This window comes from Copadichromis virginalis, linkage group LG10 (assembly GCF_057382275.1).
Source record: "Copadichromis virginalis isolate Kocher_CV1m ecotype Utaka linkage group LG10, C_Virginalis_male_GT1.1, whole genome shotgun sequence".
NCBI lineage: Eukaryota > Metazoa > Chordata > Actinopteri > Cichliformes > Cichlidae > Copadichromis > Copadichromis virginalis.
Genome location: NC_140627.1, coordinates 28,077,021 through 28,095,463, shown reverse-complemented (window position 1 = coordinate 28,095,463; position 18,443 = coordinate 28,077,021). Strand labels below are relative to the sequence as shown.

The following is an 18,443-nucleotide window of genomic DNA, read 5'->3' as shown; positions in this document are numbered from 1 at the left end:
TAAGATGTATTGAGATGATATTTAACAGGCCGTTCAAGCTTGAAAAATCTCCAGTGTAGCTGAATTAAAACACTTCTGCAAAGAAGAGTGGGCGAAAATTCCTCTACGGCGATGATAAAGACTCATTGCCATTTATCACATAGGGGAGAGTGAGGTAAGATGAGCCAGTGGGTAAGTTGAACCACCCCTTGTATCTAGGTAACTGTGTACATGTTTTGTTATGTGACCATAAATCCAGGAAGCACTCATCATTTCCATCCTGCTATATTAAAGAGGAGCACATTGGAGAAGGGGTAAGTCTGTATTACACAAAAAAATGTTTTCTGCTTGTCAAAGTAAAATTTCTGCATATCAGGTAAATTGACTGTAATATTAAAACAAATGTATCTGTGTCTAAAATGATATATTATACATGTTGGTGGGTTTCTAAAATATAATATCATCTGAAGAAGTTTTCTAAAGATTAGCCTAAATTGCTAAGCTAGCCCGTTTTTTTTCAAAGTGGTGGCTATGGGGCAAAGTGAGCCAAAGGCTATGGGGTAAATTGATCCAATGGTTCAACCTACCCCACCATAAGGCACTGAAATTTATTTAAGGCTCTGACTTATTAAATAGTATTTTAGTTCAGTATACTGAACCCTTTTGTTGTATTTGTCATATGTTAACTATTATAGAAAAGATATCATGCCAAGGACCTACAGACGGAAGACCAGCTGGGGCTCAACACCCCTGGAGGAGATTGAAAGGGCAGCGAGTGAAGTCAAGGGAGGAAAGTCCATAAGATCAGTGGCTAAAGAAAGACAAATTGACAGGTCAACCCTCAGGAGATATATTAAAAAGAGGGACACACAGGAGGTCAAATCGGTTGGCTATAGTGGAACAGCTTCAGCAAAGAGAGTCTTCTCTGAGGAGGTGGAGAAGGAGCTAGCAGAACATATCAAGAAGCTTGCAGAGCAGTTCCATGGCATTTCCCCAAAGAAATGCCGTGAACTGGCATTAGAATTGGCAGGCAGAAACAACATTCCTACTCCCAGCAACTGGACAGAGAAAGGTTTAGCCGGTAGGAAGTGCAAGCAACAACATTTCAGTAGGTTGGCACAGACTAATGTATTTTGTGTAGTTTACTACTTTACCATTACATTTTTTAGGTAAAGAATGGTTCAAGAATTTTTTAGGCACGCCACCATCTCTCTTGTCGTATGCCTGAGGCAACATCTTTGGGAAGAGCTACAGCCTTCAATAAGACTACAGTTGGGGAGTTCTTTGACAATCTGGCTAAAGTGATCGACAGGTAACAGAATCCAGGAGCCACCATTACATTGGCCTGGTTGACAGGTTTGCAGACAACGAAGTGAGTGCCAGATTTCTCAGAAGAATCCGAGGGATCACTAGCAGTAAGAAACCCACGTTTGTGTTCAAGGAAAATGATGAGGCATCTTTCCCACGCAAGGATGTGCTGAAGAAGCTACCTCAACCTCAACAGGCTGGAGGAACTGCAAGGAGGGAGCAACAGTTCATATTCCCCTGCAACCTTGATCATTGGAATATTGAATAGTTCTTTTGAATAAATGGTTTTGAACTGGTGGTTTGTTTAGAAACCACCAGTTTCCAGGTTTGTTCTCACAGGTTTACAACTGTTAAAATGGTTTGTTTTCACAATATGATCAGTTTTACATTTTAAAAACTACATGGTCAGTTTGCCCCAAGATGGCTCAGTTTACCCACTGACTAGGTTCAATTTACCCCTAATCTGGGGCAAGTTGAGCCAAAGGAGCATTTTTTTTTTTAATAGGTCATTATTTTGGGCAGCGTCATCAGACATAGATTCTGATCATTACATTTGAAAGGAGACATCCTGAAATAAAGGAATATGTTATCATTCTATTTCTGTGTCATTTTTTTCTCACATCCAGGGCAACATGAGTAAAAAGTGGCTCATCTTACCTCACTCTCCCCTATGCTTATTTGCAGTTCTTGCTGCCAAGGGTGGCACATTTAGCAGGGTTTTTCCACACAGGGCTAGGTTTGGATAATTTTTCTTTCCTTGAATGAATGAAATGTTGAAATGTTTTTTTATGATCTAAAACATTTAAACGTGACAGAAATGCAAAACCCCACCCCCCAATAATTAATTAGGTATTGGGCAAATACTCAGATCACTGTATGTATAAAATATATTTTATAAAACATTTATATACAGTCTGCGGTGTACACCAATGCTTTAACACTCACGTAGTTAAAAAAAAAAACCCACGTTTTTAATGATGTGCATAAAGTGATGGGAACTGACACACGTTTATCACATAAAATAAATTATTTACTGTACATTAACGACATGTGTATGTTAGATTTAAGTTCACTTATAAAGCCAGAATAGTTTTGATTTATGATTACTGTACAACATTGCTTACATTTTTGCCTGCACAGCAATAACTCCTAATAAAGTTAATGCCATTAAATGGCATTTAATCAAACTAGTTTTCAGTTCTCTAACTTTATATAACTGGCAAAAGAATAAAAGGCATGTGTCTTTTAGTGAGTTCATTTTTTTCTTCATTTAGAGTATCACCTGCAACATGAATATGTCAGCGTCACTGGAGTTAACAGGCCTACATAATGTTGCCACCAGATGGCAGCCATGAAGTTTTGTGGGCTCCTGTGGAAGAGAGAAGTTTATGAGTTGTGTGAAGCCAGCAGGGTATCAGTTCACCCTCAGCTCCTTTTCTAATATAGATCCGAAATATATGTGACAATGAGGCTCATGCATGAAAACGTTAACATTAAAAAGCAGTGGTTGAAGATGTGTTTAGGTCGTCAAGACCAATGTAAGAATTTGAAAATGCTCCATGCAGGTGAAAGCCCTGCATTTAGAACATCAGGCCATTACAAGGTAAATCTACTTTTCTGTCAACATCTAAAGTACTCATTCTGCAGGAAAACTGAAAAAAAATGTATCACTATGCAGTGTAACGCTATTAGATTTACACAGTGCAGCACAATGCTCCACTGGGGGAGTGGGTCCCTTATGGGCCTGACTTTCCTCTCTGTGCCTCTGTCGGTTAATTTTCTTCAGTTTTCCTCACACAGTTCAAAAACATGCATTTTAAGCTGAGTGCATTTGAGTGTGCCTACAAGATTGAATTTTATCATCATGCCACATGACAGCTTTAAAAAAATTTACAATACAGCAGATGATGGGATATCCTTACTTAAGAAAAAAAAGGCAAATGGATGAATAAGTCATCACAGTGATCGCTATCAGTCATTGATTATCGACAGAAGGCTCTTACTGAGCTCTCATATTTTTCTTTTGCTATTTTACTACTAAAAGCAGCAAACTGTGTATAGACATATTAGCCTTTTTTCTTTCATAACTGTACCAACCTATTTCAATAATAAGTTTGTTTTTGGCCTGAAAGTAGAGCTTTTAATTGATCAAAAACAAAAAGGTATCATTTTTAATAAAGTTATGCGCAATTTCACTGTAAGTTTGCCAATAATGTTTAGTCTTGAGCTCTGTGTTATACCAGCTCTGTGAGACCAAAGCAGGCTATCAGCCATCTGGAGGAGTCTTTGGCCCCCAGAAGATCCTCAGCAATAAGAAAATTGAAGATTTTAATCTGATTCATCAGCGCATATGCAGCAGTTTAGGGCTGAAAGGTAGAAATGTACCTGGTTTTATGTGCTGTATGTATTTTAGTTTGGTAAATATTAAATAAATAAATAAAACACTTGGAACAAAGATTTAGTTTTAATTGATATTTAACTGTGTCTCAGTGGAGACTGTGGTTCCCTCACATTGATCTGGACTAAAATAACACTTCAATTCATATCTGTATTTCTATGAAGCTTTATTTAGTCATTTATGGATTTACCCAGGAGGATGTTGACTTTTCCAACTCTATAAATGTTCTCTCACTGTCAGTCTTCTCCCTTTTTCCATATAATTTTTAATAACTTTAACTATAAAATCAAACACCTGCTAACATAGCCCCTTCACCTTTAGATCACTTCCGAGACCACCGTGCTTCTCAATGGATAAAAAAAAATCTGTGGTGTTATCTCTTTCTGCCAGGAGCTGTTGTGCACGAATCTGTCCAAAGTCCACCCATGGCTCAAATAATGCGACTGTGCCACACCGCCAATGAGTTACAGAGATATCCAAAAGTTTTGTTGACCCACCGAGTAGTGAGTGAGCCGTCTGTCCGCCACTGCAGCTTTGGGAGTTGCACAACAGCAGACAAAAAGCAGCCAACAAACATAGCGTCCCTCTCTCTCCGTCTCTCTTTAGTTTTCCACATTTGTGCTACATTCAGATCATAACCCTGGGGTTTACATCATATCTCCCAACAGTAAATATTTCATACAGCCATGATTATAATTCGGCTCTATCCGTACACAAGCATCTGCAGCTCCTCCAACCTAACCACAAACACTGTGGAACAGTCAGGAGAGTTTTGGGGGAGAAACAAACTGTGATTTGGACCAATTTGTGAGTAAGTCACGCTGTTGCACTCTTTATTCAGTGATCCTGGAGGAGCAATATGTAGTTCGATGTGTTTATTGTTACTTTACTGATCTATATGTCATGATTTACTTTTAAATAGCTTTCGTGTTTTATAGCTTTGCAGAGGAGGAACATGAAGACAAACAGTTAGACGCAGCACATTTGCTAAGAGAAATCATCAGAAGTTTACTCTCATCATGGGCACGGATGTCATGGTAGTTTGGGGCTTTTAAGGATTTCTCTGAGCATACATCTTTAATGACTAAAAAAAAAGAACTGGGTTCAAGAGTTTGAATTTATTTTGGCTTTTCTCTCATGCACACGGGATCAAAAATAGAGCAGAAAAGGCCATTTTGCCATGTTTTCATCAATAAATGTTCACATTTATCAGGCTCTAAACTCTTGGTGCATGCAAGTGCTCATGAAGTGGAAGAAAGGAAAGAAAAAGCCCATTTGGAGGAACCATTCTTTTTTTAACCACTGTGAAATGTCATAAACTTTACCATTAAATACAAAAATCAACATGACATTTGTAAATTAGCATTCTTCGCATTTATTTTCTTACTTTAGTCTTTATTGCTTTGTAAAATTATTTTTGAATGTGCACACCAAAAGCCATTTATTCCTGTCAGTGATGCCAAACTGGCTTCTCTCCATTATATAGTGGTTTCAGTACTTTTTCATTCATTCACGAGTTGACGTCAGTATTTTTTGTGGTTCATCCGCCAATATTTACTCACCTCTCACTCTCTCTGGTGTGACAGAAGAACAGCAAGAAGGGAATGTTTACAAGATGGAAGTGAGACCTGCTCTGATGTATAGTTTGGAGACCGTGGCACTGACAAAAAGGTGGCAGAGCTGAAGATGTAATGGTTTTCACTGGTAGCGACCATTAGGGAAGGTTCAGATGAACTGAAGATGTGGAGAAGAGTAATAGTGGGTAAACTGGGCAAAGAAAGATGTCTGACTGAGTTCCTGTATATGTTTTAGACTGAGTATTAAATGCCAACATTTTGGGTATACATTAAAATATTTCTATGGCAAACATGATGGAAGCTGGCTACTGAAAAATGTCAGATTATAACTGATTTCAGGGGTTCAACTCTTAAATAAAACAGCAGGAGTTATATGTAGGGACCGAGAGAAACATCACTTAGAGGGGAAAAAAGCTTTAGATAAGAAGAAATATATTAAAATGAAAAATTTGACAATCAGAGAGCGGATTCTGTTCATCAAACACAACAGCAGCACATATACGTCTTCTGACTGCAGTGAGCCGAGCTTTCAAATAAAGACGCCTGCTGGGAATTATGAGAGGCGGCAGTCAAGATTCTCCACGATCCCCACTGTGATTGAAATGTTTACAAGACAAGTCATGCCCTGGATGTCAAATAGCAACTCCTAAAGAAACAGAACCACTTCTGCAACTTCTCTACCATTTTACCTGTGGGTACGTCCTTTTGTGTCCCTTAAAAACAGAGAGGCATGCTCCAGTAAACCATTAACACTCAGTGTATCATCATTATTATTATTAATAAAATCGTATATATTAATATTTAGTTCATGCCGAGTTTCAAAACTGTTCATCAACAATAATCACCAAGTGGTTCATGGAAAAACTGCAACAATGGGAGGAAAGCCGCCATTTCAGAGCTTGTATGGGGTGTGACAACATAACATATTGACACACAGTTAAAACAAACAAACAAACAAACAAACAAACAAACAAAAACTAGTTCCGAATTTAGGAACTGGTGTAAACACACCATCAGGAGACTGAGCTGATGTAAACAAGACCAGAACTTTCTGTAGGCTAGAAAAGGAAATGATGTCATCATGCATCACCTGCAGACATTCTGAGAAGACTGACAGAACTGACCTGGGTAATATTAGGCTAATCCTCTGGATGTTATTTTAGGACAGGGATTAAATTGTAAAAGCATGTCATGCATGTGCAGATGAATCTGTGGATTGAGGCCTACAGGAGTTTAGTTCATGTAATAAGAGTGTTCAACAACTTAAACATTGTGTGGCCCACAGTGCAAGTGTCTGATAGAGAAATCAGTTCAGAAAGAGTGATGGGGGGGTTGAGAGAGGGCGTGGTCTCCTAATCCAGAATGATCCTCTGAATCAGTGTCAGTCCTGGTGAGAGCCAGATTAATCTACCAATACCTCAATATCCGCAGGACAGAGGCCATATAAACCCAGGCAAAGGCCTCCAACAGCAGAGTCTCTTAGACATAAGCAAGCCTTTTGCTCCTGGATTATTATCAAAGCAAACTAATAACAAGAACAACATCCGAGGATTATGGCGCTCCTGAAATCAAGCTGGTTGTGGAGACAGAGTAAGTTTTTTTTTCTTCACAAATTCAGGGAATTCTATAATAAAATTAGTGCTAGTAACTTAAAGGTTCGATTATTCGGTTCAGTTAATGTATAAAAACATGTAGGCTTCATTTTTTGGGTGCTTTAAGAGACAAGACCTACAGGACAAGACTTATAATTTAAATAATATTCACCCATTTCACCTGCATTTGTTAAGTGTAGTGATAAGGGCCGTTGCATTTTCTTTTACTTTTCTGTTTTTAAGGAGTTTGACTAAGTATGAGCATCAACATCTAGACTAGACATGTGACATGTAGCATGTTACATGCACATTTTACCTCACCTTTTTGGGTAAATGTTAAACTGCGTTGAATAAAGTGATAACACTTAGCACAGTGAAATGTATTTGAAACCTTTTGCATTTTTGCAGATTACAATTTTATCGTGGGACAGGCAGTGTGCTGCATATCTCTGTGAAGGCTATCCTTTGAATTTTAAAGCAGCTCACTAAATACAGCTGCCTGCTTCAACCTGCTAACTGCTCGGTTAGATGCTTTGTGTCTACAGATGACCAATACTGCATTGGTTCATAACAACATCCCAGAGTTTTAAAGCTTTAAATTCTACTATCATTTATTAGCTTTATTCTAATCATAGCTAATACATGTGGGCTGTTTTTCATGTATGTTGTGTTGTGTATTTGTGTTAGTGACCAGATTGCAAACTCGACACTGAGGATTTTCTAGAAAACTTCACGCATTATGAAACTCTACCCTTTGTAACTTGTAATCTCATTATTTGTTCTTGGCCATGCCTTTAAGTGGCTTATCAAGGACACTCAATGGACATACACCTGCTTGGTGGGAGGGGTAGGGGTGGGACTACATTCAAAAGCAACTACTAAATCACCTGAGATGTGAGGCCTGCAACAGAAGGATGTTAAACTGAAGTTTAAAGTTATCCCAGCACCTTACCATGCACTAATTTTACAATGTGGCATGTGTCTCCTCTCCAGCTTCTGTCCTAAAACGCTGGAAGCTCAACTGGTGTGACCTTTGGATCGATGGGAGTCTTTGCTTTTACAAGTCAGACAACAGGCGAGAGCTGGAGCATCGCGTCAGTCTCAAACTAGCATGCATAGATGTGCAGTCCGGTCAGGAATGTGGAGGTACGGCACGGATCTGTGATACAATTATACCCAGAAGCGAACATGTTCCATCACTATTTAAGTGTGAACGCTGACACACAGAAGTGCTTTAAATGTGCAGTATTTTAAAGACCATATTGGTCAGACTGTATAGAAGTTTAGAAGAAAATATCTCATGATAATAGATTACCATGTCCATGGCAAAAACGTGTATTCTTACAGTAGGCCTGGTCGCAGTTTGCTATAAAATAGGAAAGAAGCTTTAGCTCATTCATTCTCACCTTTCGTTTACCTTTAACAAATATGGGTAATTTACTCCTTTAATTTTACTCCAGGTGTGACTCCACCAGAGAGCAATCCCAGGGAGAATCTCGTCGTGGTTCACCTCATGGACGGCTCAACACTCAACCTGTGCGCAAACAGTGAAGACGAATCAATGTAGGTACTCACGCTTCGCCTCATTATTCTCTGATTTACTTCACAACCGTCCCTCAGTTTCTCAGTCCTGCTTGTTTATTTTTCAGAGCGTGGAAACTGACTCTGCTGCAGACCAGAAGAAACCCGGTGAGTGCTTCATGCTTTCTGTAAAAAGCTTAAACACGATCAGCAAGCTCTCAGATAGTGTTTCCACCACAGAGCTAAAAGTAGTGCTTTGCTTTTTTCACTGTAGGTGTTCACATATGACCCATATGATGACTCCTACCAGGCTGTCCCCCTCAATAGCCGCCACACTGTCTACATAACACCTGGAGCAGGACCAGGTAAGATATCATAGCTTAACACAGAAAACTAGACTTATTATCGACTTAATATAATACATAGTACATATATTATAATATGTAGCCATTTTTTTAAAGTATGGAAAATTATAATAGTTCCCTTTAATATTGTAATTTTAGGACAATAAAATTAACCAAGTGGAGCATTTTAAAGAAGCATTTAGCTCTACACTAAATAAATCTAATGCTGCGGTCTATATACTGGATCAAAAACAACAGCATTCATTTGCATTCATTATCCTAGACCATATCCTATCGAGCAAAAACAGGCTGGCTTATGAGGGCTCTTTTCTGAATCCTGTAAACAACAGGGAATTGAAATATGGCAGCTGTCTTCTTCTTCCAAAGAAGCAGACAATTCAACAGTAATCTAAATAATCCATAACTGCTTTGGTTGCTGCAGTGTTTTATAAAACATGGCACACCACAAGAACTGAGCACTTATGATGTAGCTGGTATGTAGCCTGTGAGGAAACAGTCAGAAAACCCAGAACCATTCACTGCAATTACCTCTGTATAACCTCATCATGTGTGATAATGCATATTTTTTGTAAGGTTTCCCACATGCGACATGTGTTACTCTGAGTACTCTTTCTTGCTGCACTGTTTGCCTCCACACATCTGCTCAGTTTGTGAGCTAATTGAATTCTGGAGCTAGATTTAGGGCACTTGATGCTCCTGCTGGGCGGTGCTTTGAATCAGCAATAAATTAAGTAGAACAAAGCAACCTTTTTTTAAACGTGACAGTGAGCAGTGCTTAGACTAATAACAGTAATTGGTATGCTAATAACAATTTTTCTTTATGATGTTGTAAGTGTTTTATATTTGTGTCCACATTTAGCTGGACACAAGTCCACACACCTGCTCTGTAAATGAGCCAAGAGGCAGATTAGTGGGGCTTTAAATACTTCACTTAATTGGGTTTTAATGATTTTCTTTTAAAAGTAAAAGCCTATAGGATTTTACTTTGAAAGTATTATGCCATGTGTTTTATACATTCACTTCACTTATGTTTGCATTGCTAGCATTGGGTTAAAAGGCCCTTTTGGCTTTGGCAATGCTTTAGTTCTTCATAGGCATGGATTCAACTAAGTACTAGAAACATTCCTCAGACATTTTGGTCCACAATGACAAGATAGCATCACATGCTTCAGATTCATTAGCTTCACATTCACGATGTAAAAATCTCTTGCTCCGCCACATCCTAAAGCTGATCCGCTGGATTGAGATCTGGTGACTGTGGAGAAAGTTTCAGCATGATGAAGTTATGGTCATGTTCAAGAAAACAGTTTGTGACATGGTGTGTTATCCCATGGTTGTAGAGTTTTGTTGAGCCTGTGTGAATTGTATTGTCATTTTCTTGGGCCTAGCTGGGCCAGTGTGGTCTTCTGCTGCTGCAGCCCATCTACACTCAAAGATGCTCTTCTGCAAACTTGGAATGTAATCAGTGGATATTTGAGTTACTGTTGCCTTCCTAACAGAAGTCTGATCATTCTCTTATAACCTCAGGGAATGTTTAGGTGTTTTCATCCAGAAATGATGCTTATGCTGTTTTGACTTAATGTTTTTTGTTTATGCATCGATCTTGCGTTTAAATTTCCAGTGGAAGTGGTAGATACGCGCATGCACTGTGGTTAGTTTTTGCACAGAAGCCCATCGATACTGCAATACCGGCACACTGTATGCCAGTTAGTTTAAGTTCATTTTAATAAGCACAACTGGGATTTGACACGAGCTGATACTTAAATTCGGGACCAGGAAAAAGGCCTTTGTCAATAAATGAGTTCAGTTCATCATCGGTGCACAATCCACAGCACCACAATGATCTTCAAGTTGCGGACTGTTCTGACATTGTCCCTTTTTACAATCCTGATCTGCCCTTATTTTTCTAGACATTCAAAGCGACTGTCATGTTAACACAAATGGTATAAGTGTCTTCTTTCTGTCTATATTTTAGGAACCCACCAGGTGGTTGTTCAAAGGGACCCGTTTGATGGCGTAGTGGAGCATCTAGCACTGGGAATGTTAGCAGGAATGGCAGCCGGGGCAGCCATGCGATCCTTCCTTTGGATGCCCTTGTTTTTTTGCTGAGATGACTGACATTACTGACAGGAGAGCAAAGCCTGCCTGTCACCAAGACAAGGGAGTTGGACATCTAACGAGCATGTGTAGAACAGGCTTTCCCATCATACTTGCTCTGATAAAAAAGCTGCTTTTGTTCTTTATTATGAGCATATAAAACCTGCGTTGTCATCTTAAACGTGTAAAACACTGTCAGATGCTGCTCCCCTGTGTCGTCTGTGTTTTAAAAATACTGGCTGCCACAATATTAGAAGAACAAACATTACGGTTTTAAAGCGTACATACGAGAATGTGGTTTTTGGGAGCTTTGTGCACTTTGTTCTCACTTGTCTTTTGTAAGTTTTGCTTTTACTTGCTGGTTAAGTTTAAGCACCAAAAATTACTTGTTTAGATTTATGCACAAAACTCTTGGTATAACACTACACATTGTACTGCAACAGCACCAAGGTTGTAGAGTTTTACATCACCACTTATGAACGTTTGCAAAGCAGGAAGTTGGTTTTATATACGAGTTATTTTACCAGTAGAATTCTAGACAAAGTGTAGTTTGTAAGAAATATTAAAATATTAGCACCTCACTAGAAAACAAGTAGATATATTAAAAATAAATTATAATACACTGAAATTCACTTTTGTTTTCACTGCACAACAGTCCTAGCTATACAACCACTAACTAGCATTTTTCATAGCTCTCGTCAGTATCGCTGCCTCGACTACCTGAAGATGGACGGATGACCCAAAAGCTCAGCAGGTCAAACTTCAAGGGACTGAAGACTGCGTCTTAGGCAGTCAGCTTGCCTTTAGGTCAAAGTGTTTGATGAAACCATGGGTTTAAACTACAACTGCAAGTCCAACAACTATGGAAGTTTGAGGAGTCCACCAATAAGGAAAACATTTGACACCCATGAGTCAGTTGAGTTATTTAGTTGAAATTTTGAGACATTAATCCCAAGCAAAAAAAGAAGTTGTTTTTGGAAGTGGAAACAAGCTTCCATAAAATACAAGCTCTTAAAATAAAATATAAAGAGACACTATTTTCCCAAAATATATTTCAAATTTATTATTGTATTAATATTTCAAAAAAAAAAAAAAAAAAATCCACAAAGCATTTCTACTCTGTATCCATCAACACACTGACAATGATGCTAATGTAATCTCAGCAAAGACTGACATGAGCTGTGTGATCTTTCGGTGCATACATTTATTGCAGTTCTATGTCGCATGCTACAACTATAGTATTAAAATGCAAAACATGTATTAAATGATCGCGTTCAACTATTCTCTTGTCTTTATAACCAGAATCAGTGCACATGAAAAAAAAATCCTGCAGAGCTCGAAAAGAAAGAACCAAGAATATGGAGTTGTATGCATCACACCACATCAGTGCTTTGAGGGGGATGGATGTATAAATGCAGGTCTGTTTAAGGTATTAAGGGCTTAAGAATAAATGAACCACATGTGGCACCCATATTTATCCCACAAACTTTATTCCCTACCGAGAGGAAACTGCCCAGTATATATCTATAAAACACATTTTCTAAGATTTTTTAAATGTTTCAGAATTTCTTTGACACTTCTGTTGGCAACGTAATTTCTAACGGTTACTTATAATTGCCATCTTCTCAATATTTTAATTAAATTGTAACAGAAGACACGACTTTTGAAAAATTAAAGTTAATGAGGCCTCTGCTGCTCTTCTCTTACGTTTCTTATGACTCTTAAAAAAAAAAAATAATAATAAAAGCTGGAAGTGCAAAGTAGGCATGGCTGATTAGCCAGTGTTTCAACTTTTGGGTTACTCTGATTTATAACCTGTCAAATAAAAACCTCTGGCTTTAGTAGAGCCCTGTGAAATCAGCCTCAGGTCTGGTTTGTGACTGAAGAAGCTCCAGTAGCTCCAGCAGCTCCAGCTTTCTGGTGATCCTCAAGTCTCTTTGCTGCGCGGTTCGCAAAAATCTGTTACACTACAAAACAACACCCCATCTCCGGATGTTAGTCGATAGTTTGTGATTGGTATGTGTGTGCAGTCCAACCAGGGGCAGCCGTTTCACATTCACTCATTGCTCCACAAGAACTCAATTCTTACAAAGGCTTATTTGGCACATACATGAACTCCAATTACTCTCCAATACGCTGGGCTTTAGCAAATTGTCTTTACAAAAAAATAGAGATCACTTTCTGAAATTATTCATAACCCGCGTACTGTTACTCCTCCTTACAGGTAACTCCCCTCTGAGCCCGTCCATTCACTTGCCCGTTAGGCTTCGCTTCGTCATTTCCCAACTTTCCCTCTGCTTGAAGTTTCCTGATCAGATCATGGGGACCTTTCCCCATCAGAGCTGACGGGTGCCTATAGGAGCCTCCCAGGCGGTCCCACAGAGTGAAATATTGACCGTAGTTGTAGTCGAAGAAGAGGTGGTGGTCAGTGTGGTGAGCTGAGCCGTTGATGACGCTCGTCAGAGCTCCGGGTACACGATAGTCGCCGTCGTGGATGGAGATGGTCCAGATGTTAACGAAAACGTAAAGAGCCAAGTAGAGCACCTTGTGGAGGGGGAAGAGGAACGGGTAGATGTGGTAGGGCATTCCTTGCAGGAAGCCGTCCACTGGATGAAAAGCATGACTGGCAAAGGGAGTGGGGATCTTCCAGATGTGGTGTGGTTTGTGAAACAGCTGTTGGGGACAAGAGAGCAGTGAGGTCAATAAAGTTTAACGCACGATAAAGACATTTCCACTATTCAGCAGTTGTATATTGCCAGTACGAAAAAACACAAGTGTCCTCACCTTGTAAATAAGCTTATGGTGTAAGAAGCGGTGAATCCAGTAGATGCACATGTCAGTAAAGAACAGGAATGAAATCATACTCAGGAAAAGGCCGGGCCAACCTGAAAGCACAGAGGTCATGTCACCGACAAAAACTTTAGGAGAATTTGAAACATTTTCTGCTGCTTCTTCAGCTTACCGAGGGGCGAATCGGCAACATGATCGTAGAGTTTGCTGTAGCCTCTGACTTCAGTGAAAAACAAAGCCACAGTGGGAATGCTGATCACGGGCAGAGAGGTCATCGCATATTTGATTTCTCGCCATACTTGATTCTACAAATAACAATAAGTAACATTTTTTTAATATGTAATAAAATAAATAAGAATGAAAAAAAAATGAAACCAATGTGGGGAATTCCTGTTATTAACTTTGATGGACAAAATTATCAAAGCGCATTTCAAACAAAGTAGTTTGGGGGCTAAAAAAACAAAAATTAATCTCACCCAGCCTTAAAAGACACACAAAGGCTTTCATGAAGAGACCCTCACCCCAGTTAAATGGCCCAATTAAATCACTACATGTAGACACTACATGTCCGTTAGGCAGGAAAAGCATTAACAACACTACAGGAGGTGAAACCAGTAACATAAACAACTATAAAATACAGTTAGTTTCGCAATAAAAACACTATTAATTCTTGGTTTTGAAGCCATAGTGTGCACACGACAGTAATTTGCAAGTGTTCCTATAAATCTGTACACCCTTTTGCAGATACAAAGGTCAATTGATTGCAGGCTTTAGCTCTGCCAACACTCAGTCATAAAAACAAGATATGGGCTTTATACCTCCAAGAAGTGTGGGTGTTTCATCAGATTGTGGTCGAAGATGAAGTAGTAGCTGATGGCTCCCAGGCCCAGGTACAGGACTGCAGCTCCGAGGTTCGTCACCACCAGCAGGCTGATAATCTGCCGCAGGGCTCCGTCTTCAGGCCACGACGCTGGGTACACGTACGGCGTGAAGAAGTAGTAGTCAGCGACATTCAGCACAAGATCCATGGCTGAATCTGTAAAAATACAACAAAAGAAAGTCAATATTTATATCAGAGCATTTCCTTTTGAGAGTGTTGAGAGGTTTAGTCTCCCTTATTCACCTTTAATTTTCTCGCCATCCATTATCTTTTGCTTATCTGGTGTCAGGTCATATTGAGGCATTTCACAAATCCTTCTTCCCAGTTGCCCATAAAATATCCAATGGAGGGTGCACAGAAAGTTCCTAGCCGAGTGCCCGAACCTCCACCTCCACTGCTCATTTTCATAGCTTCTAAATTTTACAGCCGTTGCCATCTTAGAGTGATGCAGAGATGGAAAAGTCACAGACTGTATGCCACTCCTGGTTCAGTAACATATGGTGATTCATACAGTGGCGTGCTGTTGCTGCCAGGTAGTGAGTTGGTGGTTTTCCATCAACACCTCCTGCTTAATGCTGATAGGCCACCCTTGGCTGCCAACTGAACATATTCAAATTTAACACCAAACCTGCTACTCCTCTAGGTTCAGTCTTAACTGGCAATGTAGGCAAACAAATGGGCTTAAAGTCACAGACTGCTGAGTTACTGTTGTCTTCCTCGTAGTTGGGTTACATGCTTTTTTGGAACTGTTAGAGCAACCACAGCACTAGTTAGTCTGGCAGCTCGGGAATTTCATAACTAGTTTTCCAATAAATATCAGACAGATGTAGCCAAGATGCAGTCATCTTGGAAGGCCTCCTGGCACTTCCTTTGTGTCATTATCCAACTTAAACTTTATTTTAGTGGATTTTTTAAAAAGTGCATGTATAAAGTCACATTTGTTGAAAAACGCTTAAACTCTTAAATTCATAAATAAGGCTTTAATTTCCCCCCCATCTGAAAGTGGTACTTTTACCACCTTCTTTGCAGTTTGCATTTCTCCCACAGACTTAACGGCAGGTGCCCATCAGGCGTGTAAATCAGACTCATAGTTGGAATTCCACCAAAAGAAACACCTGACGGTGGCATTTACCGACACCAAGCGTGCCGTCGGCCGCCTTTCTTTGATCACTTTCCTGAACCGGTTAGATCAGATAACATAGCCTAACTGTCACATACACATAACGGTAAGTGAAAGAGCCCGGAGTTTGTAAAAATCACAAAAACCGAATAAGCATCTGCATTGTCCGTCTTTAACATTACCGTTTCCGTTTCAACCGAAACGCGTAAAGTATTTCGTCACAGCTCCACATCGCTCACTTTCCTCTAAGAAAATTAAAAATGGGTATTTGAAACATGAAAAATGAAGGCTGGATGGATGTACACTGAAAAGTTTTGCAAAGCACATACATGAACGCAAAAACATGACAATAACTACTCGTTATGCGTAGAAACCCCATTTTTTGCAGAATTTGGCTTCACTAAAGGGACTCCAAAAAGGCTTAATCGGGTTTAAATACAACTAACCTGGAGTGTCACACTATTAATATAAAGTTACAGCCATGTAAATAGCACTGTACCTTTTCTTGGTTGCAGGTATCCCGGAACAACGATGGAGGGAGGCTCACTCAACTAAAGTCGGGCAGACGACCAATTAACAGCTAGTTTCCCAAAACGTCACACGAAGATTCACCAATGAGCGACGAGTTTCTCATCACGGCAGGGTTGTTGTGTTTTCCTATTGGCTAGTCGAAGGATCTGATCATGGCGTTACTGAATCTGTGCTAAATGTCCTGCAACAGCTGGATCATCAGGACAGAAGATGAAACACCTTAAAGGAAGTTTTACCTGAACGACAAAACTCCCCGAATGCGCTCCATTATAACTTCAGAACTACAGAACAATAGTAGCAAAATTAATTTACAAACTTTAGGTACTGAAACTCATTCAGTGTTTTTCACTTCCCTTGTATTAAATGGAAGGATTACATAAATATGGGAGCCATTGCTGCAATTCGGCATCCTCCAGCATCTGCACTGCACTTTAAAAAATGACTTTTAGTAGTCTTTCCATGACTACACTAGTTTGCTTTAAGACAAAACCCAGATACAGCACTGAGAAACTGTTAAACTGTGACATGCACAACATAATTGGAGACGACACGTTAACTAAAGCATCCTCTGTGTGAGGATCTAAACGTATTCTACGCTAGATTCGACACAGCGAACACCATGAGACCGGACAGTGTGCGCACCGCGGATGACGTCAGTGCGCACACTGTGTCTGAGGAGGATGTGCGGAGGTGCTTCAGGAAGGTGAACGCACGCAAAGCTACTGGTCCGGACGGGATTCCCGGCCGCGTCCTCAGGTCATGCGCGGCTCAGCTGGCTGGAGTGTTCACGCACATCTTCAACCTTTCCCTCTCTCTGTCTGTAGTCCCAGCCTGCTTCAAAATGGCCACCATCGTCCCTGTACCCAAATCCTCCACCATCTCCTCATTGAACGACTGGCGACCTGTAGCCCTGACCCCCATCGTAAGCAAATGCTTCGAGAAGCTGGTCAGGGACTTCATCTGCTCTGCACTACCCGACTCACTGGACCCTCTACAGTTCGCATACCGCCACAACAGGTCCACTGATGATGCCATAGCCCTGACACTACACACTGCCCTGTCACACCTGGAGAAGAGAGACACGTATGTGAGAATGCTGTTTGTAGATTACAGCTCAGCATTCAATACCATCGTTCCCTCGAAGCTGGACAGGAAACTGCAGGATCTAGGACTGAGCAGCTCCCTCTGCAGCTGGATCCTTAGCTTCCTGTCTGACAGACGCCAGGTGGTCAGACTGGGCAGCATCACCTCATCCCCCGTCACACTGAACACTGGTGCTCCACAGGGGTGTGTACTGAGCCCTCTCCTGTACTCACTCTACACCTACGACTGCACGGCCACTAACAGCTCCAACATCATTGTGAAGTTTGCAGACGACACTACAGTGGTGGGTCTTATCACCAACGGTGATGAGACGGCTTACAGGGAGGAGGTCAGCGCCCTGACCCACTGGTGTCAAGACAACCATCTCACCCTCAACGTCGCAAAGACAAAGGAGTTGATAGTGGACTTTCGGAGGTGCAGAGAAGTACACACCCCCATCACCATCAGCAGCGCTGCTGTGGAGAGAGTGAGCAGCTTCCGGTTTCTTGGTGTACATCTGGCTGAGGATCTTACGTGGTCAGTACACACAAACAAAACAGTGAAGAAGGCGCAGCAGCGCCTCTTCTTTCTCAGGAGACTGAAAAGATTCGGCATGAGCCCCCGCATCCTCAGGACCTTCTACCACTGTGCCATTGAGAGTATCCTCACTGGATGCATCACCACCTGGTATGGCAACAGCACCGCCTACAACTGCAAAGCTCTCCAGAGAGTAGTGCGGTGCTCTGAACGGATAATTGGAGGTGAGCTTCCCTCCCTCCAAGACATCTACAGGAAGCGGTTCCTGAGGAAAGCGGGGAGGATCATCAAGGACTCCAGTCACCCCAGCCATAAACTGTTCAGACTACTTCCATCAGGAAGGAGGTTCTGCAGCATCCGGTCCCGTACCAGCAGACTGAGAGACAGCTTCTTCCATCAGGCCATCAGACTGCTGAACACTTCATAGACACCTCAGCTTCACTACTGGAACTTTAACATTATGCACTCCATACTGTACAGTAATGCCACTGTTTTGCACATATTCAACTCTGTATATTTAATTTTTTTTATATATTTTTTATTTATTGTTTACTCTATTTAATTTGTAAAATATGTGTATACACACACACACACACACACACACACACACACACACACACACACACACACACACACACACACACGTAGAAAAATATTTAGTATAC

The 18,443-nt window shown here is 40.6% G+C and overlaps 2 protein-coding genes and 1 long non-coding RNA gene across 3 annotated transcripts; 2 read left to right on the top strand and 1 right to left on the bottom strand.

The window, feature by feature from the left end:
- The first annotated feature begins 944 nt into the window (after window positions 1-944).
- On the top strand, window positions 945-1,884 carry LOC146700719 (uncharacterized). The gene is made up of 2 exons (XR_014922597.1): window positions 945-1,060; window positions 1,149-1,884. It is a non-coding gene; the product is annotated as an uncharacterized LOC146700719 (long non-coding RNA).
- Window positions 1,885-6,815: 4,931 nt separating this feature from the next.
- On the top strand, window positions 6,816-11,438 carry plekhb1 (pleckstrin homology domain containing B1). The gene is made up of 6 exons (XM_085471312.1): window positions 6,816-6,852; window positions 7,848-8,000; window positions 8,315-8,417; window positions 8,504-8,543; window positions 8,650-8,740; window positions 10,716-11,438. The coding sequence occupies exons 1-6, from the start codon at window positions 6,816-6,818 to the stop codon at window positions 10,847-10,849; spliced, it is 558 nt and encodes a 185-aa protein (XP_085327438.1). The 3' UTR covers window positions 10,850-11,438.
- An 865-nt stretch (window positions 11,439-12,303) lies between these two features.
- LOC146700717 (lathosterol oxidase-like) lies at window positions 12,304-16,373 on the bottom strand. The gene is made up of 5 exons (XM_085470941.1): window positions 16,127-16,373; window positions 14,446-14,663; window positions 13,800-13,932; window positions 13,622-13,722; window positions 12,304-13,510 (listed from the first exon to the last, which is right to left on the bottom strand). The coding sequence occupies exons 2-5, from the start codon at window positions 14,653-14,655 to the stop codon at window positions 13,046-13,048; spliced, it is 909 nt and encodes a 302-aa protein (XP_085327067.1). The 5' UTR covers window positions 14,656-14,663; window positions 16,127-16,373; the 3' UTR covers window positions 12,304-13,045.
- Between the last annotated feature and the right edge of the window lie 2,070 nt (window positions 16,374-18,443).